Here is a 22,490-nt window from a genome sequence, read left to right as displayed (position 1 = left end):
GCTCTCTGCCAGCCTAGACCACACATTGGAGCTGCTGGTCTTGTCTCTGTCTCAATGCTGAGCCCCAAATAGGTCAGCGTGGTAGAGATGGTGGAGGGAACTGGAAGCCCACAGGATTCTTTGCTCCTCTGGGAGTCATACCTCTTTCCTAGGCAGGAAACGGGGCAGGCCCAGGGCAAGGGAACATACATGACATAAAATATCCCCAGTGGCCAGGCACAGTGGCTCACGCCTGTAATCCCAGCACTTTGGGAGGCCAGGCGGGTGGATCACTTGAGGTCAGGAGTTCAAGACCAGCCTGGCCAATATGGTGAAACCCCGTCTCTACTAAAAATACAAAAATGAGCCGGGCATGGTGGCGGGCTCCTGTAATCCCAGCTACTCAGGAGGCTGAGGCACGAAAATTGCTTGGACCTGGGAGGCAGAGGTTGCAGTGAGCTGGGATTGCACCACTGCACCCCAGCCTGGGCAACAGAGTGAGACTCCATCTCAAAAAAAAAACAATCCCCAGTGGCTTTGTGGAGATGTCCAGCTTATTCTTTTTCTAATATGCTAACTGTACCCTGGACCAAATGAGAAGAATCCCAGAACACACTGTGCTGAGAACATGAGCGTGTCCAATTATGCCCAGAAGTGACCAGTATTGTACCTGGGAAGGGGCAGAGCCCTTCTCCCCACACCTAAACCCTCTGGTGAATGGAGAAAAGCTCGGGTCAGCCAACCTGAGACCATCCAGGGCCAGCCACAGTCTGACAGGTCCTAAGATAGGACTTCTGTGCTGACTCCAAAGAGTGCAGTCAGCACAGGCTCTGAGGCTGCTGTGTGCCTTAGGCCACCAAAGTGTTGGACAGGGTGACAGCCACAAACCCCAGGGGAGGGGCACAGAGGGACACAGAAAGGACCAGAAGAAGCCTGACAGGAAGTAGGCACAGAGTGAGGGCCCCTGACACTCCTGCTTGAGCTGTGACAGCATTTAAGGGTTTTCTGCCTCTGCGGGGCCTGATCCGGATGAGAAGGGCGGCTGCAGCAGGGCCGGGCAGGCGGGTGGGCTCAGTGGCAGCCGCAGGCCTTGACCACCATGTTGCGGTGCTTGCGCAGGATGACGTTGTTGCTGTTGTCATAGTAGAGCACAGAGGTGGCGCTTAGCTTGGTGGGTGCGCAGCATGCCTTGGGGACTGCATCTGGCTTCATCAGGTGCACCTGGCCAGGGAGGGGGGTACAGGCAGGGGCATAAGCCCAGTAGCCTCCTCCGAGGACCCACCCAGTCCTGCCCCAGCTCCACCTGCTCCCCGCCCTGGCCATCTCCAAGCCACATGGGAGCAGCACAATAATAAGAAATATTAACAGGAATAAGAGCAGCCCTGAGGGCTCTGAGAGCAGGAGCCGTGGTGACCGCAGTGCTCAGGGAGGGACAAATGGCAGCCCCGGGGGGTGGGGTAAGTGGGCAGGGCGCTAATGAGGGGCCTCGAGTCCCAGGCCAAGGGCTCAGACTTCCTCCTGGGGATAATGGGAAGGAGAACCTCATGGCCAGGTTTGTACCTTAGTGAGGTCCCCAAGGGGGAGCCTGGAAGGACCACTTTCTTCTTTTGGCCCTTTGGGCCCCCAGAGGCTCTGCCTCCCACATCCCAGCCTCCCTCCCCAGGCTCTGGGAGGCCAAGCTTCAGCCCCTCTCCTGTGCTGCTCCTTCCCCCAGAGGCCTGCATCTGCCCTCAGCACTTCAGGGCCCTGCATGTGCCCGCGCCTCTCTACTCCCCGGGCTCAGCTTGGACCTCTCTTCTGAACACCAGACTTGCGGATCCTGCTCCCCTCCCCACTTCTGCACTTGGGGTCTAATGGGGCCTCAGCAGAACATGGAGTTCCTCCTGCCCTGACATCATAGCCCCCACCTGGGAGGCCTCCTGGATGACTCCTCTCGCCTTCTCCCTTCACCGGGAGCAGCCCCTGGCTCAACCTCCACCTCCATGCTGCCTCGGACCACCTGCCCCGTCCAGCTGCCATCACCTGCTAGGTGACCACAGCAGCCCTCACTCGTCCCCTGCTCCTCTGCCTTCCACTGCCACCACCATCAGCCTCCCCAAGCCAGAAAGGTCCTTCTGGAGGGTGACGCGGACCAGGTCACTGCTTTGTTGAACACCTCTGACAGCCTTTCGGGTTGCTTGGAATAAAATCCACCCTCATTCTCAGGGACCCCCAGGCCCTAGGGGAGACAGCCCTGCCCACTCCTGGCATCACCTCCCTCCGCTCTCCTCCCCTTCACTGCACCCAGCCCCTCCTCCCTGCTGACCCTGAACTTGGGGCCAACTTGCTACTGTCTTAGGGCCTTGCACTTGCTCCTTCTGATGGAACATTCCTCCTCCAGCTGCTGACGTGCCCCTCCTTGTGCAGAGAGGCCGGGCCCAGTCTCACTCCACTGATGGCACAGCCGCTCTGCTCTTCCTCACAGGAGGCGTCAGCTCCATGGTTGGTTTGCTTCTATGCCCACTGACAGCCTCCCCTAGAGCACAGCGCCTGTCTGTTTGCTGCCCAGCAGGCTGTGAGCGCTCACTTTAGTTGAGCCCCTGAGGGGCCGGGATAGAGAGGATGGAGTCTGGGAGCTGCAGGTGCAGTCACTTTCCCTTGTGCCTCCCACACATGCATCTGTGAGAACCACACAGCATAAAGGGTGGCTGGGCTGGGCCGTCCCACGCGTCCTCATCACCCCGGGGCCTTTCCAAGGAGGTGGCTCCAGGTGTCCAGCAAACGCCATTTGACTGCCCAGAAAGGAAGCATTATCATAGGCTCAGAGCAGCTTTTGGTAATTTCTTTCCTCTCACACCAAGGCATTGCATGCACACGTGTGTGTGTGTGTGTGTTTTAATTTTTATTTTAGAGACAGGGTTTCGCCATGTTGCCCAGGCTTGTCTCGAACTTCTGGGCTCATGTGCTGTGATTACAGGGTGAGCCACCACGCCTGATCCAGGCATCACTGTTGAACCTCCTAAGAGGAAAACATAAGGCTGTGGAATACCAGGAACTGGGATTCTAGGTAAAAAGTTCTAGAAGGAAGCCTCGGTGCCAGAATCCACAAACACACAGAGCACTCCGCAGTGAGCAGCACCAGTGATCCCATCAGAAGCCTGCTTTCATCATTGAAGGTTGCCGCAGACAGCGAGGCATCAAAAGCCAGGGGATCCAGAGAAAACACAAATGGCCAAGAGAGAAACTGGGGGAAAAGCCAAAGGGTTGAGAGCCAAACCGTCCAGATGCTCCCTGCCTGCGGAGTGGCACAGGTGGGTGATAGCACACACACGTCCCGCACACTGTGCGCACATATCATGGGCGGACAGACCTGCTAGTGTATTCGGGGGCCCATGTGTTAAGATCCCACAGCCCCCACACAGTCTATTTCGTGCGCTGTGCCTCTGTCTGGGCACCACACGCAGGTGCGTAAGTGTCCCACAGGAGCATGTGCGATGCATAGAACAGGCACGTGTATACAACTGTTCAGTGTCAGTGTGGAGTGTGTCTGTGTTCGGGTGCGAGTCTGTGTGTGCTAGTGTGGTTGTATGAGGACCAGTTCCTGCAGAGCTGTGGGAAGTTAGCAACGTTACTGACTCTGTGCAGAGAAATCCCCCTGAGACACGAAGCAGGTGGCCTCACTGTCCTCCCGGCTGGCTGGACCAGACCCCTCTCTGCAGGGTCCCCCACCCCAGGGGGCTGGGCAGGATGGGGATGGTACTGACCAGGGACTGCAGGATGGCGTGGTTGGTGGCGTTCATGCAGGAGCCCAGAGGGAAGGAGCACTCCCCCTCACAGTAATAGGCCGAGTAGCCTTGGGGGGCGATGACCCAGTCCTGGGAGGGATGGGAGAAGGTGAGTCCCATCCATGTGCCCCTCCCTGAGCCTCAGGGCTCAAACCCACCCTCCATCCCTGCAGGGCAGTCTCCCCCAAGAGGCTTGAATCCACCCAGGAGCCCCCAGCAGACAACACTGGGCAGGAGCTCAGGCCCAACATCCCCCATCCTCACTGCGTCTTCTCCCCAGCCAGCCCTCCCCTGCCCACGCCTCCCAGAGCTGCAGTCACAGCCCATGCAGGGAGGTCTCAGTTACCCTGCTGCAATGCTGACAGCTTAGTTAGTTGATGCAGTCTTCATTTTCATGGTTAAAAAAAAAAAACCCTTTCTCACCATATTCTCACTTTAGAAAACTTGGAAAACACAGAAGAAAAAAATACCTAAGAAAATTGAAGTCACTCATGATTCTATGTCCTCCCTACAGAGTCACTTCTGATCTACAGGTGGTGATTGTCATTTCAGAAACAAGGAGAGTCAGCAATTACCAGCCAGCCAAGGTCCTGGAAGCTGACGTAGAGCTCGTGCCGACGGCAGACCTGCCGCCCGTGGGAGCCGTGGACGTCATCTGCAGGGACAGAAGGGCAAGGTCTTTTCTGGGGTTCCTGCTCTGTGCAGCTACTATGGGGTACTAAGGTGGGGGATGCCCTGATGAGCACATTTGTCAAATGAATGACAGGAAACCATTTGGTCTCATAAAGCCCATCCCTGGAACTCTGCTTGTACCGTGACCCAGCTGAAGAGCCTGTCATGGCTCCCGATGGCTAGAGTGACACTGTGCTCAGCACTCCCCTGTCCTTCAGCCTGGGAGCGTCTTGATGCGCCAGTAAACAGCCCAGCAGGACCCTCGGCCATCCTGTGCCCCAGCCCACCCTCTCCTGCCACACCCATTCCTCAGGTTCAAGTAGCTCATGACGAGGCCAGTCAAGGGCTGACTCCCTGGGAAGGAGGCCACAGGGTCGGGTCAGGCCTGTCCCTGATCCTGAAGGGCTTGGCCCAGTTGGGGAGAAAACTTGACATAAGCAGCCGAGGATGGTGCGGGGTGTCCAGGCACAACCGCGGGTCACGAGGGGCTGCGGCTCCCAGGGAAGGGGCAGCTGATTCCGATGGAGGCTCCTAAGAAAGACCTGGAGGAGCCAGGGGGAGAGAGGGGGCCTTCTGGGTGGCAGGGACAGGCAGGACAGGCCTCTGGAGTGCCGGTCGCCAGGGTGCATCAGGGCAAAAGATGGGGTCAGGAAAGGTGGCTGGAGAGTGGCCGTCAGCTTGAACCGACCTGAGCCTGAGGGCTCTGGGCCACCACTTGGTTCTCACCCTGCCTCTCTCAACTGGAAGCCCGCAGGGCCTCGGTCCCACCCCGCCCAGCCCTCACCAAAGATCCCTGGGAGTCGGTTGGCCTGCGGCAGCTCGTTGGTTTTCTTCGGCTGCCTCCTTCTCAGTGGCCTCACTGCCCGAGGGGTGCGGATGGGACTCGGACTGGCCCTGAAGAAAGTAACCACGAAAGGCTGTCGGGAGCGCGGGGCCCGTTGACCTAGCAGGCCAGCCAGGCCGGGATCCACGCTGTGCCCTGCGACAGAAAGGAGAGAGGGGTCACTTGCGGGCAGTGGCCCTGCAGCAGACACAGCAGGGATCTCTCTGCCAGGGCCTGGGCAGGTCCAGGAGCATGAAGGCTGAGGACCCGAGGGTCCCTGCTGAGCCTCAGTTTCCACATCTGAAGCCTGGAGTCCTTGGTCCAGCCCCAGCCAGTCCACATCTCTCAAGTTTGAAGATTTTTCCCATGGATCACCTCATTGGGTCCTTACAGTAAGCCTGCAGCTCCTTCTTCACAGGAGACCCGGAGTCCTACTGCCAGTGACTTCGAGAACCAGCGCTCCCACCTCGGTCCAAGGACCCCGAGGCCTGTGTTCTGTCTTCCATCCTGCACTTTCTGGGGTGTGAATGTCGAATTTATGACTGAGACAGCTCGTGGTAGTAACTGCCAGGTTTAGCGAGTGCTTCTCTGCTGGGCACAGCCCAAGAGCAGGGCATTAACTGTCTCCCTGATGCCTACAAGGGAGATGCCAGGCAGAGCAGAGACATTGGAACCAAGTCCCAGAGCCCAAGTTTCAGCCTGCAGCAGTCCCATTCCAGAGCCCAAGTTCTTATGCATGAGCTGAGTTTATGGAGAAAAAAGAAAAGGCTGAAGCAGAGATCTGACTTGGGCCTCAGCCCCAGGAGGAGTGAAGCCTGTAAACAGGGGATTGTCGCCCACAGCCGCTTCCAGACAGGATGCTGTTAAAACACATGATAACTAGCCCTTCACCAATAAAACGGCATCCTCCTGTACTTGTTTGGATTTCAATAACCTTTCTATTGTAAAAGCAGTTAACCATGATAAAATTTTGAGAAAAAAATACCATTTTAAAGCCCTTCCAACTCCCATACATTATCATTTTTCTGGGCTACTCTGTCAGTTTAAGTTTTACACAGTTGTCAGCCCAGCAAAGACGTCCTCATTTTTTTTTTCAGCTTTCAAGTAGCCAGGCTTGGTGGCTCACACCTGGAATCCCAGCACTTTGGGAAGCTAAGGCTGGAGGACGGCTTCAGCGCCGGAGTTCAAAGTCCTGGAGCTCGTCATCAGATAACATAGGTTATTACCTGCTTTTCACGATAAAGATGGAGTGCAATGGAGCCTCTTCACTCTGTGCATGGGTGAAATTTCCTGATACTGAATTGCAGAAGCATGATTACCAGTTCATTTTCTTGTCTCTTTAAACAGTGCCAGTTCTTCAGTTTACACAAAAGCACATTTCACCTCCACTTTACAAGCACAGATGTACACACGTATGTACACACATGCATATATGTGGGTCTGTATAAACACACAGATGCACATACGCTTAGACACTACACATACAGATGTATTTATTCCTACATAGTTCTCCAGTACACCCTGCAGGTCAAGGACACTGCCTGCCCCACCCTCAGTCCCACTCAAAGGTCAGCCTTTAAGCAGCTGTGCCTCAGTCCCGGTGTCCACTGGCCAGTTGACTGAATAACCAGTGAATCCAGAGACCAACCTTTGACCTGTGACGTCATCTGCCACAAACAGGAGCGTGGACAAGAGCTGCTAAGACAGGGAGGCTGTGAGCTGCAGGCACTGACAGCAAGGAGGCCCAGAGAGAAGCCACTGGGCAGAGCTTGGTTCACAGTGAGTCAAGGTTATGGGGAAGCAGCAGAAATACAAGGACGAGAGCCAGGGTGCAGAGGAAAAGGCAAGACAGGTCACAATGAGGAGAGAACAGAGCAGCCTGTGTGGGGTGGTGACGGTCACCAACCCGGGCACTGGAGTGGCACTCTATGGGCTGACACATGGGGACGACCTGGGGCCCAGGGCAGCCCTCCAGGCTGCATGTGCGGCTCTGTCCTGCGATTCCCTGGGGAGCCCTGGCAGTGCTGGGGCTAGAGGGGCCATCAGTCCTGCATGCTTTGCTCACTATTTGTTTCAGTGCAGCTGTGATCAAGGGTCTTACGGGGTCTCCCAGACACAGGATAGAATGTCACATTAGATCAGTCACACCACAGACCCTCACAGAGCCTCTCTGAGCCAGGCCTGGCTAGGGTGCTGGGAACCCCTCTGTAGGCCTCACAGGCCAGGTGAGCCTGACTGGGGACTCTTGAAGTAGCTAATCCCAGGTTTCCATTTTACAGAAGCAGAAACTAAGGCCCAGAGAGAGCAGCAACTGTTCAGGGTCCCAGAGCAAGGTGGGTCAGAGCCAGGATTATCATATACTTTCCAAGCAAATTGCAGGGGCCTGGCTGGGTGTGGCTCGGGGAGATGGGGGTGGCAAAAGGGGACTAACAGCAGGTCTAGGTTCAGAGCCCTGCATCTGGCAGGCCTGGAGAAGTTCCCCCACCCTACTCCTCTCCTTCCTTTTAGTGCTCCAGGAACACAGTGAGGAGCTGATCTGCTTTCCTGTTGTTTTTAATTAAAGTCGCAGCTCTCTGGAGGAGCACAGTCCACCTAGGGAGGAAAGTCGGAGGCCAGCAGCAAACGCCTCCAAGCACTGGAGAAATGCATTCCTGCAGTAACCGAAGTCCCCTGGGGAACCCGGTGGGACCCCCTGAGGAGCGCACCCCCCCGCCCAGATCCGGGTCCCATCAGGATACCACATGCTGCATGGGCCTGAGGTTCGGGCACACAGCAAAGGCACACCCGTGCTCCTTCTGACGTCGTCCACGGTCAGGCCCTCCCAGAGCTCGGTCAGCGTCAACCCTCTCTTCCTGTGCACGTCAAACACGGCCTTCTCGGTGATGATGCGGTCCACGCACTGCTTCCCGGTCAGTGGCATGGTGCATTTCTCCATGATCTTAGGGGTGTTGTCCTTTGTGCAGTGCTCCATGGTGACCACCACTCTGGTCTTCGGACTGGACACCAAGTCCATGGCACCGCCCATGCCTTTCACCTTCTTGCCAGGGATCATCCAGTTCGCCAGGTCGCCGTATCTGGAAACCTGCATGGCTTCGAGCATGGTTAGGTGGAGGTGTCCCCCTCGGATCACGGCGAAGGAGTCGTCTCTGGCGAAGCAGCACCCCCGGGAAGCACCGTGACCGTCTGTTTGCCTGCATTGATGAGGTCGGCATCCACCTCATGTTCCTGAGAAACGGGCCCAGGCCCAGGATCCCGTTCTCACTGTGAGGATGCACGGTCATGCTGGGGCTGATGAAGTTGCTGGCCAGCAGGGGGATGCCTATGCCCAGATTGGCGTACATGCCGTCCTCAAATTCCAGAGCTGAGCGTCTGATGATGCGCGTCCTGGCTTCCTTTCTTTTCGCCTTCTCCATCTTCCTCTTTCCTGATCTTTAAGCGCTGGATTAGTTTCTCGTATTTCTGCCTCTTTGTTACGCGACCTACATAAATGTTTGGAACGTGGATGTCTTCTGGGGGGAAAGTCCCCACGTCCATGGTCTCTTCCACCTCCACCGCCGTGACGTCTGCAGCTTTGCACATGGGCACGTTGAAATTGCGGGCGCTCCCCCTGAAGACCACGTTTCCTGCCCGGTCGGCCTTCCACCCTTTCACCAGGGCGAAGTCCGCCCGGATGGCGCGCTGCAAAAGGAAGTGGTCGCCTTGGAACTCCCTCACCTCTCGGGGCTGGCTCATGATCGCCAGGTGGCCGTCCGGGGTGTAGCGGATGGGGGCGCCCCCTTCCTGGACCAAGGTCCCGTAGCCCGTGGGGGTGCAGAAGGCGGGCACCCCGGCGCCCCCCGCGCAGATGCGCTCGGCCAGGGTGCCCTGGGGCGTGAGCTCCAGCTCCAGCTCTCCTGCCAGGTACTGGCTCTCGCACAGCGTGTTCTCGCCCACGTAGGAACAGACGATGCGGCGGACCTGCCTGGAGGCCATCAGGAGGCCCAGGCCGAAGTCCTCCACGTCCACATTGCTGCTGACCACCTGCAAGTCCTTCACGCCGGTCCTGAGCAGCGCGGCGATCAGGTTCTCGGGGATCCCGCAGAGCCCGAAGCCCCCGACCATGATGGTCGCCCCGTCAGAGATGTCCTTCACCATCTCCACCGGGTCCGTGTAGAACTTGGCACGGGGCCGGGAGCTGGTGGCAAAGCGGCGGGCGCAGCCCTGGGACAGCGCGAGCCCTGAGCCTCCCCGCCGGCGGGGACCCCGCGCCCGAGCGCCGACGCCAGGAGCCGCAGCGCCGCCATGGTCGGCCCGGGTCAGAGGCCAGGACAGGCGGTGTGCGCCCCGCGTGCGCCCCGGGGCCGCGCGTCACAGAGCAGGGAGGGCGCCCGCGCCCTGACGCACTCCCGCCCAGCAGGTCTCCCCGGCCAGGCGCAGGCTCTAGGCCACGCCCGCGACCCACCACAGGGAGGGGGCCGCTCCCCGGCTCCGCCCTGGGCTGGGGGCCCCCGTGTCAGTCCTCCGTGTCCAGCGCACAGGCCCCGGGCGCAGGACAGAGTTGAGGTCAGGCTCCGCGTGGAGGGCACCGGCCAGATCCCTCCTGCCCCAGTGGAGCCTCAGGCACAAACTCCAACCGCCCCGCCCAAGCTTCCCCCGCTCATTAGAGACACCAAATATTTAATGAGCAGGCGCTGCTGGGTGAGACCGTCGGTCATGACAACCCTCACTGGGCATCACTCTGTGCCAAGCAACCTCCTTTAATCCTGTGACAACACGGAGAGAGAGTGCCCCCCCAATACAGCCCCCCAGAGCTCAGGTTCACCCCTCACTATGACAGTGGAGACACTATCCCTCACCATCAGGAAAGGTCCCTGCTCTGAAGAGCCTCCCCCGACCCTTGTCCTCTGCACCCTCCCCCACCTCCCCCGCTCCAGCTCCCTGCTCCAACTTGTGCAGAATTTTGCAGTTTTCTTCCCTCTGCACAGAATCACTCCATCACCACAGCAGTGTGCAGGCCTCTCCTCACCTGTAAAGGACCTGCCTTGTCCGGGGTTCTCTCCAGCCCCAGCCCTTGTCTCTGCTCCCCTTCCCCAGCAAAGGTTCTGGAAAGAGCTGTCTCCTGCCTCCACTGCCTGTCTCCCTCCACCTCCCCAGTCAGACCCACACTCCACGGAGATTTGGGCCATCAACAACCTCTGCGATGGCAAAACCCTCGGTCACTTCTCTGTTCTTGCCTTCAGTGCCCACAGCTGGACACAAATGACAAACCCTTGCTTCTGGAAACACTTGACTCTGGCGTCTTGGTCACCTCATCCTCCAGGTGTCCTGCTCCCTCCCTGGCTGGTCTCTGTGGGCTCGCTGTGCCCCCTCCTTGTGAGGTCTCTGGATGTTGGAGGTCCCAGCGCTCTGGGCCAGGCCCTCTTTCTTCTCCATCACTACCTCCTTCCCTAGATGATCTGGTCCCACCCCATGCTTTAAATCCACTTACATGCCAGCACTTCCCTCGCCTGGGTCTTCACGCTCACCTGTCCCTGGAGTGGCATTTCCATGAGGACCAGTGATCTCAGTAACATCCCAGGGGGCTCAGTAATATTCCAGCCAAAAAAGAACCCTTGGCCACACACCTCAAATGTGCCCTTCATCTATCTTTCCCCAAAAAGAAAAATCTATTGAAAAAAATCCACTGGTTCCATCCACACATCATTCAGGCTTCCTCCCGTTCCCTCACCTCCTCACCAGCTATAAGCATGTCCTGTCACTGAAATCGACTCATCTTTCTCCATCTCCACTGCTACCAACAGGCCGCTCACAGCGCCCACCTGCACCACTGTGGGGCTCCCATGAGTCTCTGTGACTTCACTCTTGTCCCTCTCAGTCTGCTCTCCCCACTGAAGTCAGGGGGCTCCTTATTTTATGCATATATTCAGTAAAGTTTTAATTTTACAACAGTTGATAGTTACATAAAAATTTGCAAAGATAGTATAGAGGCTGAGGGGGGAGGATCGCTGGAGCCCAGGGGTTGGAGGTTACCGTGAGCTGCGATTGCGCCACTGCACTCCACCCTGAGCAACAGAGCCAAACCCTGTCTCAAAGAAAAAAAACCACACAAGGAGTTCCCATATACCTGGACCCAGTTTCCCCTGGGAAATGTTAGTATTTTACACTAATAGGGTACCTTTCTCATAACTAATGGACCAGTACTGATATCTTATTATTAAGTAAACACCATGATTGATCTGGATTTCCTAACTTTCCCCTAATGCCCTTTTGCTGGTCCAGGATTCCACCCAGGACCCCACATGCACCGAGATGGTCATCTTAGGTGCCTTTGGGCTCCTCCAATTTCCCAACCTTCCCTTTTTTTTTGATGAGTTTGGTGGTTTTGAGAAGTGTTTGCCAGGTATTCTGCAGAAAGCCTTTCTCTTTGGGTTTGATGGTCTTCTTGTGGTTGGACTGGGGTTTCGGGTTCACAGCGGGGGGGGGGGGGCTCTGAAGCTCAGTGGTCTGCTCCTTCCCTTACACCCAGTGCACATGCTAGCCCCGTGCTGGTCACTGCAGTGGGCCTTCCTCACCTGGCTGAGGCGCTGCGCGTCAGGTCCCCCACACCATGTCCACACCGCACTTTCGGGAAGCAAGTCATTGTGCGGCCCACGGAAGGGGTGGGGAGCTCTGCTGCACCCTGAGAGGGGGGCATCTCAGAGGGTTCTCTTTTAAAACCTGAATCAGATCCTGTCGTCCACCACTGCTATTAAATAAAATAAATGATGCTAAGAACCCCACCACCTGGCCCTGGTTTACCCTGACTCAGAATGGCCCCTGGGACCCCCGCCCTCACCGCTGCTCCATGGTGCCCCCTTGCCGGGCCTCAAACACGCCCATCTCATGCCCACTTTGGCCTTTGTATTCCTACTGCCTGGCATAAAAGAGGCTCTCCCCAATTTCACCTGTGGAATGAACAAGGGCATGAATCCCTGTCTTGTAGAAGAGAAGACAGGGTCTGGAAAGGTAAGTCCCAGCCAAGGTCACTGAGGCAGGGCACTGCCGAGCTGGGCTTCAAACCCAGCCTCCTGGCCTCAGTGTCTGAGGGTACAACAACTTCCCCTCCTTTCCTTCCCAGGACAGAAACTCCCAAGGTGGAGACTGCTCCGTGGGAAGAACCGCCTGCTTCCTGGGAAGCAGAGGGAGAGGAGAGAGCACCCCCACTGGGCCAGACCTTGTGCCTTGGACCTCAGTGACCCTCGCAGCAGGCACAGCTGGTGAGGCCGGGAACCCAGGACCACAGGAAGCTGCTACTGCTGCCTGTGCTGGCACAGAGAAGCCCCAGGGGCTGCTCCCACAGAGCTCCCAGCCTCACCGTCCTCAGTCTCCACATAGAGGTGGAGTCCCAGGTCCTTGTGACGCTTCAGCAACCAGCGGTCACTGGCTGCTGTGACGTCCAGCACCAGCCAGCCCTCGTCCCCAGCTTGGAGCGTCTGAAGATCCAAAAACAACAAGTCAGACTCCCTGTGGACACGAAAGAACAATTAACTGGTGGCCGGCACAGCTGCCTCTGTGACTCCAGGACCCGCTGGGGGCCGTCACCGGGGCATCTCCTACCTGACTCTGCCTGTGCCCCTTCTGAGCCTCATCTCACCGCCTCAGCCCACAGAGATGTACACATGAGGAAACTGAGGCTCAGTGGTTCCATGACCTGTTCAAGTCCCCATAGCCAGGATGGCAGGGCAGGGACTTGAAGGCAGGACTGTCAGTGGGGCTCTTCCCGCAGTGCAGGGGGCTCGGGCCAAGCATCTTTCCCGTCTTTGAGGGTCTCTTTCGGGTCCTCTGGGAAGTGTTCCACCAACCCCCACTCCCTGCTGGGCTGCCTTGACCATGAGACTGTGAGGCGGGCAGGGGCAGGGGGCACCTGGGCCAAGGGGAAGGCACCTGTTGGACTGCTCCTGGACCACCTGGAACATGCTGACATGGAGGGTCCTGTTGAGCAGGTGGATGCTGGGCACCTTGTAAATCCGGAACTCCGCAGCTGTGACCGCCTCCCCATCCGGGATCTGGGTCAGGTCAAAGCGGAACTCCTTCCAATGGGGCTCCTGCTGGCCCAGGGCATGATCTCGCTCCACTAGAAGACAAAGCAGAGCTGGGCTGGCACTCGGAATGGCTCGGACTTTGGAGTGGGCAGAGCTGGTGTGAGCCACCACCCCCAGCCACCCACCACTCAAGGTGGAGGGGACCCAGGGAGGCCTGGTGGGGCCAGTTTCCTTTTGTGCAAACGTTTGTTCCAGGCTTGGTCCCAGGGAGCAGACAGGGCTGAGAGGCCCTGCAGCCAGGCTCAGCCTGAGCCCTGCACCTGGCTGGTGCTCAACAGACCCCAGGCTCCAAACTCCAAACTCTCATTGCACCCCTTCTCGGTCTGACTGGTCCTGTGACCCGGAGATGAGACAGAGGAGGGAGCCTCCTCTGGGAGCTTCCAGGCTAAAGGGAAGATGGACATTGGACCCAAGGCAGAAAAGGGCCCTGGCCCTGCAGGGAAACCTGGTAGACAGGGACATGACCGACATCACCGACAGCATCTCAGGGGACACAAGCCATCCAGAGCCTGCCCACTGCCTGGATGGGAAGTGTGGCAGGGCAGGGCTCAGGGCTGACAGCTGAGCTGGGCTGAGGCATGAGTGCAAATCTGCCATGGGTCAGGGAGACGGGCCCTGCAGGTGCAGGTCAGCCAGGACAGAGGGCCAGAGCAGAGGGGCCTGAGGGCAGGGCAGGGAAAGCAAGCACCAGGAAACAGCAGAGGGCAGGAGACCGACGTTTCCTTTCTGGAACAAGGTGGAGGAGGAAGGAGGGAAACGTGGAAAGGAACAAGAAAAACCAGGGCAGGAGTGACAACTCCCGGAGAGGCCAGTCAGGTGCTGGGGAAGTCGGAGGGTCTCACTGGGCGGTGGGATCTGAGCAGGTGGCATCTGAACTGGCTTTGAAGGGTGGGATGGGATCTTGGTAGGTGGAGAAGGTGGCGGGGAGGGTGCTCTAGGGAGAGGGGACCTCACGTGCGCAGGGGTGGAGGCACCCACAGGTCGGCAATATTGGGGCCAGCATATGAGCTCTGCTGCGGCCTGCCTGCTGAGGGTGCCAATCCCGGGCCAGGAGCCTGGGCTGTGCTTCTGGCCAGTGGGGAGCACAGGGGACGGGGGCAGCAGGGGGGCGGCATGAGGGGAGGAGAATTAGAAGACACGGTGGAGGCGAGGGTAGAGGCCAGGCTGGAGGTGAGATGGGCAGCAGGGCCCCGTTGCGGGGGCTGGCCTGACAGTCAAACAAATGCCACAGTTGGGGAATAAAGCCCACATTTCCCCAGGTGTCTGGAAATACCCAGGACGCTATATTTAGGGAAGTCTCACTTTAGCCTCCTGTCCCTTTCAAACTCTAGAAATCTGTGTTTCCGGAAAGCAGGGGTGGGAGCCGCCCAGTGCCTTCCCCAAAACCCAACACTGAGATTTCAATGATATGTTTGTGAGTCTTTTTAAAAATTCTCTCTGGTTACCGGGCTCAGTGACCACAGTCAGGTTTGGAAAAGCACCAGGCTGTGCGGGCCGAGGCGGATGTGGGGAGCACTTCCTGTCCTCGCGGTGGGGACCTGGTCCAGCCATGGGCAGGCGAACAGCTGTGTGGGGCGGGGGATGGGACCAGAAATGTGTGGGCAGGAGGAGGTGGCCGCTCATCCCAGTCCAGGACGGAGAAGAAAAGAACTTGCCTTGTTCTACAGCACCTGAGGGTGCTGGGCACGCAACAAAAGCCCGCCTGAGAGCCGGGCTGCTCAGATGCTGTGACACAAGTGATGATCTCTCCCCGTAGGCAGAGATCACTGATGGCAGAGTTCTGGACCTCTTCCCATGAATATCTACGTACATGTGCTCTCTTCCCTAACACACTCACACAACATGACTTGGGTGACAATTTCAGTGGGTTCAGGATCTGCAGACCCCCCTGTGTTACATGGCTGGGTAAGAATCCCCCATTTGCAAGATGAAATCAGTCCACGCTGTTGGCTGTCACAGGGCATGCAACAGTGACGAGCAGCTCACTCGCGGCTTCTCCTGTCCACTTTCAAAGCATGGCTGTGTGCTTGTGTCCCAGGGCACAGCAGGGCTGCCGGGTGGGTCCTGGGGCTCACTGGTATCCCTGTTGGCAGGCCACATGCTGACTTCATTTGGGATCCGAGGACTGAGGAAACAGCCCACAAACCCATCAGCTCTGTGGGGACGCCCGTGCTCTGTGGTCTCCCTCCCTGCCTGACCTGGGGGTCTACCCAGGCTGACTCAAGAGTTTTGTTCAACTGAACTGACCCGAGTTCCAAGCTTCCCCGCTGTGGGCTTGTGAAATCGATAAACCACCCAGGAATCCCAGCACAGGAAACTGCCTCCCCTGGCTGTTCCAGGCAAGCCTGGAAGTTGGGAAATTTTTAGGAAAATAATGATTTTTATCAGAAACTGGTAAAACTTCCTGGGGTGTGACACTGAAATAGGCATTACTGTGACCGGGTGAAGGGAGTGCTGTTTCTTTGCTGGAGCTGTGTGGGTCTGCAGCTGGCCAGTGGTTGTACCTTTGGATAGAAAAGATACTTCTCAAAAGCTGGGGCTGAGGAATAGCATTTGTTGGGACCCAGATTCTCCCCTATGAAGGTTCGTGGGCAGATAGCCCCTGCTTTAGCTGCTGAGAGAGCATTGAAAGGGTAGATTCTCTGGCCAGTAGCTGGGTTCCTGGCCCCAGCCCTGACCCTGTGAGCATCCTGTGTCACCTCAGTCTCCTTGTCTGCAAAGTGGGGATTCTGTCCCTCCCACCCAGGGCTGTGAAAGGGCAGGGGCCATGGGATAGGAGGGCAGCCATGGCTCTGGCAGTTAACAGCTACTTTTCCAACTTAAAGTATCAAAGTGACAAACATCCAGCCAGGACCATCAGGAGGCCATGTCTGAAACTCAGCGGCCATGGTGGAGAAAGGGAGATGTTCAGTTTTCTTTTTTTCTTTTTCCTTTTTCTTTTTGAGACGGAGTCTCGCTCTGTCACCCTGGCTGGAGTGCAGTGGCCAGATCTCAGCTCACTGCAAGCTCCGCCTCCCGGGTTCACGCCATTCTCCTGCCTCAGCCTCCCGAGTAGCTGGGACTACAGGCGCCCACCACTTCGCCCAGCTAATTTTTTGTATTTTTAGTACAGACGGGGTTTCACCGTGTTAGCCAGGATGGTCTCGATCTCCTGACCTCGTGATCCACCCGTCTCGGCCTCCCAAAGTGCTGGGATTACAGGCGTGAGCCACCACGCCCGGCCAGTTTTCTTTTTTTGTAAATAAAAGTGTGGAATGAGAGAAAATACACCGTGGAAATCTATCAGTTCAACTTCCAGGTGCCTCCTTTTCACCTGCCTGAACTTTGTCAGGGCACTTAACCTTCTGGGCTCAGTGTCCACGCCTGCAAAATCACACTTTGAAACAGGGTCAAATGAAAACGATGAAGAGCAAGGTTTGTTGACTGTAATCAGTTCTTGGTTTCGGTCCAGCGAATGCTTCTCCCACACTATTCAGGAACATTTCCTTGTCAGTGAATGCCCAGCCCCCACCTTCCCATAGAACCAAGGTCTGGAATCTCCCAAAGATGCCTGGCTGAGCGGCCACACCTCAGCGATGCCACTGGGACGGTCCCCCAGTTCTGGCTCAGACAGAAAGTACCAAATACAATCTCCCACGTTCCCACATGTGGAAACGGAACCCTGACTCCTCGCTGGGCTCCTTCTGCTACCGTGGACCACCTCCGTCTGATGCTGTGAAAAGGGGCATAAAAACCATGCTGGAATTGGCCAAAAGTGCTCGAGGCCTCTCGACAGGCCCTCAATACACAGCATGAAATGCCTGCTGCCGCCTCCCAGCGGCTGCTGATTTGAGGGTCCACGGAGGAGGGGATTCATGGGAAAGGCCTAGGTCTGCACAACGTGATTTCTTGGGTTTTCCCAGTAAAATTCTGCTGTCAGTTGTAGGGTTGGGAAGTTCATTCCAGGGCTCCCTGTCAGATTCAGATAGGCTGGGAGACCCGTGCGGGAGATGCTGTCTGTCTGGCCAATGTCCTGATCCCGGTCATCTGAGATACATCCTGCCAGGAATCCCCTCTCCATGGTGGCCCTGGGAGGAGCCATTGATGTTTGGAGCAAGGTTTCTAGGCAGCACATTTATTTCCCCTACCTGCAAAATCTGGGAGAGGGATCCTATTTTTGAGCGTCCCATAATTTCACTTTTGGGCATGAAGGAGGAGGTTCCTGACTTTGTTGCCTTCTCATGATCTGAAGGCTTTATAAGAACACTGACTTTTCCTCATTCATTTTTCCTGGTCACAGCCAGGAATATGAATTAATTCATTATTCAGTACATTTTAAAGCAGTACTAATGGTGCACAAGTCATTATTTAGGTGCAGGAGACACTGCGGTAAGCAAGGTGGGGCAGCTCCTGTCCCCATGGGGTTTACAGGCTTGCAGAGGTAACATAACAAACATGAAAGTTAACAAACAAGATCAGCCTATGTGCTAAGTGCTAGGAAGTACACAAAGCCTGGGGGGACTGGGAATAATGCAGGGAGTGTGGGGGCTGCCTTATTTATGTTTTTAACTTGATTTTGAAATACTTTAGGATTATTTACATCTAAAGAGAAACAGCATGAACAGTGCAGACTTTCCATTCTTTCCCTGATAGCTTCCCCTAATGATAGCTTCTTACATAACCAATCTATAGTATAAGAAAATCAGGAAATTGGGGTGGTGGGTACGGTGGCTCACGCCTGTAATCCCAGCACGTTGGGAGGCTGAGGAGGGTGGATCATGAGGTCAGGAGTTCAAGACCAGCCCAGCCAAGATGATGAAACCCTGTCTCTACTAAAAATACAAAAATTAGTTGCGTGTGGTGGTAGGTGCCTGTAATTCCAGCTACTCGGGAGGCTGAGGCACAGAACTGCTTGAACCTGGGGAGGCGGAGGTTGCAGTGAGCTGAGATCACGCCACTGCACTCTAGCCTGGATGACAGAGTGAGACTCCGTTTCAAAAAAAAAAAAAAAAAACAGGAAATTGATACTGTTAACTAAATCCAGACTTTTCTCTAATTTTACCAACTGTCCTACTAATATCTTTTTTTGTCAAGGATTCAATCTAGGATCCCATGTTATTAACACATTAATACCTTTAGTGTCATTTCCCCTGGGGCCCCTCTGATGTGACTATTCCTCAGTCTTTCCTTCCCTTTCAACCTTGACACTTTTTTTTTTTTGAGACAGGGTTTTGGTCTGTCACCCAGACTGGAGTGCAGTGGCACAGTCACAGCTTGCTGCAGCCTCAACCACCTGGGCTCAGGTGATCCTCACACTTCAGCCTCTAGGGTAGCAGGGACCACAGCTATACCCCATCACGCCCAGCTAAGTTTTTAAAAAATTGTTTATTGAGACAAGGGCTCACTATGTTGCCCAGGCTGGTCTTGAACTCCTGGGCTCAAGCAGTCCTCTTGCCTTGGCCTCCCAGAGTGCTGGGATTACAGGCAGGAGCCACCATACCCAGCCTTGATACTTTTGAAGAATGCTGGTCAGTTATTTGTAGCACGCCCTCAATTTGGGTTTGTCTCATGTTTTCTCATGTTTGAATTAAGTTATGGATTTTGGAGAATACCACAGAAGTGTGTGGGGGACAGAGAGATCAGACTGTTCCTGTGTCTATATAGAAAAAGGAAGACATACTCCATTTTGATTCATATTAGGAAAAATCCTTCTGCTTTGAGATGCTGTTAATCTGTAACCCTAGCCCCCACCCTATGCTTGCAGAAACATGTGCTGTATTGACTCAAGATTTAATGGATTTAGGGCTGTGCAGGATGTGCTTTGTTAAAAATGTGTTTGTAGGCAGTATGCTTGGTAAAAGTGATCACCATTCTCCAGTCCTGAGTACCCAGGGACACAACGCACTGTGGAAGGCCCCAGGGACCTCTGCCCAAGAAAGCCTGGGTATCGCCCAAGGTTCCCCCTACTGAGACAGCCTGAAATATGGCCTCGTGGGAAGGGAAAGACCTGACCATCCCCCAGGCTGACACCCATAAAGGGTCTGTGCTGAGGAGGAGTAGTGAAAGAGGAAGACCTCTTTGAAGTTGAGATAAGAGGAAGGCATCTGTCTCCTGCTTGTCCCTGGGATTGGAATGTCTCGGTGTAAAACCCGATTGTACATTCTATTTACTGAGATAGGAGAAAATTGCCTTGTGGCTGGAGGTGAGACATGCTGGTAGCAATACCGCTCTTTACTGCATTGGGGCGTTTATGTAAAGTCAAACATAAATCTGGCCTATGTGCACATCAAGGCACAGCACCTTTCCTTAAACTTACTTATGACACAGAGTCCTTTGCTCACATGTTTGCCTGCTGACCCTCTCCCCACCATTACCCCATAGTCCTGCCACATTTCCCTCACCAAGATGGTAGAGATAGTGATCAATAAATACTGACGGAACCAGTGCTGGTGTGGGTCCTCCATATGCTCAGCTCTGGTCCCCTGGGCCCACTTTTCTTCCTCTATACTTTGTCTCTGTGTCTTATTTCTTTTCTCAGTCTCTCATCTTCACCTTTTGAGAAATACCCACAGGTGTGGAGGGGCAGGCCCCCTTCATCTGGCGCCCAACATGGGGCTTGAACCATGACCCTGAGATTAAGAGTCTCACGCTATACTGAGTGAACATGCTGGCGGCAATACTGCTGTTTATTGCATTGAGATGTTGGTGTAAAGTCAAACATAAATCTGGCCTATGTGCACATCGAGGCACAACACCTTTCCTTAAACTTATTTATGACACAGAGTCCTTTGCTCACGTTTTCCTGCTGATCTTCTCCCCGCCATTACGCTATAGTCCTGCCACATCCCCCTCACCAAGATGGTAGAGATAGTGATCAATAAATACTGAGGGAACTCAGAGACAGTGCTGGTGCGGGTCCTTTGTATGCTGAGTGCCAGTCCCCTCAGCCCACTTTTCTTCCTCTATACTTTGTCTCTCTGTGTCTTATTTCTTTTCTCAGTCTCTCATCTCCACCTTTCGAGAAATACCAGGTGTGGAGGGACAGGCCCCCTTCAAAGTGATATGCCCTTCTCAGAGCATCAAATGGCACAATATGATACCAATATATCTTCTTGCTAGTGGCATGAACTTTGATTCCCTGGTTACTGTGGTGTCTGCCAGGTTTCTCCACTGTAATGTCACGATTTTTCATTTTGTAAATAATAAATATCATGAGGAAAATACTTTTTTTGTTTTGTTTTTTTTCGTTTTTTGAGACAGGGTCTCACTCTGCTGCCCAGGCTGCAGTCCAGTGGTGTGATTATGGCTTACTGCAGCCACAACCTCCCAGACTCAAGTGATTCTCCCATCTCAGCCTCCTGAGCAGTTAAGACTATAAGCAGGCCAGGCGCAGTGGTCCCTGCCTATAATCCCAGCACTTTGGGAGGTTGAGGCAGGTGGATCACGAGGTCAGGAGATTGAGACCATACTGGCCAACATGGTGAAACCTCATCTCTACTAAAACACAAGAAATTAGCCAGGCATGGTGATGCGTGACTGTAGTCCCAGCTACTTAGGAGGCTGAGGCAGGGGAATCGCTTGAACCTGGGAGGCAGAGGTTGCAGTGACCCAAGATTGCACCACTGCATTCCAGCCTGGGATACAGAAAGAGACTCTGTTTCAAAAAAAAAAAAAAAAAAAAAAAAAGACTGTAAGCGTAGTACCACCATGCCTGGCCTGCCTAATTTATTTTTTTGTAGAGATAAACTCTCACTATGTTGCCCAGGCTGGTCTTGAACTCCTGGCTCACCTTGCTGGGATCACAGACATGAGCCAATAGTGATTTTCTTTCTTTTTCATTTTTTGAGACAGGGTCTCACTTGGTCACCTAGGCTGCAGTGCAGTGATGCAACCTCAACCTCCCAGGGCTTAAGGGATCCTCCCACCTCAGCCTGTCGAGTAGCTGGGACTACAGTCATGCACCACCACACCTAGCTAATTTTTTCTATTTTTTGTAGAGATGAGGTCTTGCTGTTTTGTCCAGGCTGGAATAGTGATTTTTCTATTTCCTTCTTTCCTTGTACATGTATTAATTGGAATTCTTTTTAAAGGAAGACTTGTTCGTTCTTCTACATTTATTTATTTATTTAAATATTTATTTTAAGGCAGAGTCTTGCTCTGTTGCCCAGGCTGGAGTGCAATGGCATGATCTCGGCTCACTGCAACCTCTGCTTCCCAGGTTCAAGTTATTCTCCTGCCTCAGCCTCCTGAGTCGTTGGGACTACAGGTGTGCACCACTATGCCTGGCTAATTTTGTATTTTTTTCAGTAGAGACAAGATTTAACCAAATTGGTCAGGCTGGTCTCGAATTCCTGACCTCAGGTGATCTGCCCACCTTGGCCTCCCAAAGTGCTGGGATTACAGGTGTGAGCCACTGTGCCCAGCCTAATTATTTATTTATATCATTATGGATTCAAAGGTGTTTATTTTATTCTATGGGCTATATCCCATACTGTTGTTATTTATTTCATTGCTCAAATTGTTCCAGTTTTGGCCACTGGCAGCTCCTTTAGATTGGCTCCTGTGTCCTTCTGACCACCCCCACCATCCTTTTCTGAGCACTTCTAACTGGCACCACAAGATGCTCTAGGTATATCCTGGGAGTTCCCATCCCCACCCCTGGAATCAGCCATTTCTGCAAGGAGTTCTGTTTTGTTTTGTTTTGCTTTTAGGAGAGATATTTAGAAACCAAGATTTGGGCACTGGGCTGCTCACTGTCCTGGAGTGTCAATACTTTTAGGCCCTTTTAGTGGACAAAGCTAGGATATATATGTGTGTACATTAATGTGTGCAAAAACACACATCTGTATGTATCTGTTTTTATAAATATATTTTGTAAATATCTAAGGTCATACTGACACCTCCAATTCCAGTCCAGTGTGGGGTTTCCTTTTCTTTCTTTTTTTTTTTTGAGACAGAGTCTCACTCTGTTGGCCAGACTGGAGTGCAGTGGCGCAATCTCAGCTCACTGCAATCTCTGCTGCCTGGGTTCAAGCGATTCTCCTGTCTCAGCCTCCCGAGTAGCTGGGATTACAAGTGGCTGTCACTGAGCCCGGCTAACTTTTGTAGTTTTAGTAGAGACAGGGTTTCACCATCTTGGCCAGGCTGGTCTTGAACTCCTGACCTTGTGATCCACCGGCTTCAGCCTCCCAAAGTGCTGGGATTACAGATGTG

The 22,490-nt window shown here is 54.5% G+C and overlaps 1 protein-coding gene, 1 long non-coding RNA gene and 1 pseudogene across 4 annotated transcripts in view; 1 reads left to right on the top strand and 2 right to left on the bottom strand.

Moving 5' to 3' along the window:
* LOC104654872 overlaps nucleotides 1–1,782 on the top strand; it is a 33,286-nt gene extending 31,504 nt beyond the window's left edge. Inside the window, exon 7 of the long non-coding RNA XR_004060420.1 lies at nucleotides 1,694–1,782. This is a non-coding gene — a long non-coding RNA (uncharacterized LOC104654872). The remainder of the gene's footprint in view (nucleotides 1–1,693) is intronic.
* Nucleotides 1,051–22,490, bottom strand: part of LOC104654915 (bone morphogenetic protein 8B) — a 31,472-nt gene continuing 10,032 nt past the window's right edge. Inside the window, exons 2-7 of one of the 2 annotated variants that reach the window (XM_030942515.1) lie at nucleotides 13,141–13,330; nucleotides 12,572–12,720; nucleotides 5,200–5,394; nucleotides 4,319–4,398; nucleotides 3,723–3,833; nucleotides 1,051–1,200 (exon numbers count right to left, since the gene is read on the bottom strand). In XM_030942515.1, coding sequence (XP_030798375.1) covers nucleotides 1,051–1,200; nucleotides 3,723–3,833; nucleotides 4,319–4,398; nucleotides 5,200–5,394; nucleotides 12,572–12,720; nucleotides 13,141–13,330 — 875 coding nt within the window. Of the gene's footprint in view, nucleotides 1,201–3,722; nucleotides 3,834–4,156; nucleotides 4,399–5,199; nucleotides 5,395–5,425; nucleotides 5,581–12,566; nucleotides 12,721–13,140; nucleotides 13,331–22,490 lie in introns of those variants that run through there. The other variant, XM_030942514.1, reaches the window with a different exon arrangement.
* LOC104681023 lies at nucleotides 7,788–9,521 on the bottom strand (annotated as a pseudogene). The gene has a single exon (XR_004060419.1). The product of XR_004060419.1 is annotated as a succinyl-CoA:3-ketoacid coenzyme A transferase 2, mitochondrial-like (transcript).

This window comes from Rhinopithecus roxellana, chromosome 12, assembly GCF_007565055.1.
Source record: "Rhinopithecus roxellana isolate Shanxi Qingling chromosome 12, ASM756505v1, whole genome shotgun sequence".
NCBI classification, from domain to species: domain Eukaryota; kingdom Metazoa; phylum Chordata; class Mammalia; order Primates; family Cercopithecidae; genus Rhinopithecus; species Rhinopithecus roxellana.
The sequence above is the reverse complement of the archived record's forward strand: the minus strand, read 5'-3'. Positions and strand labels throughout refer to the sequence as shown.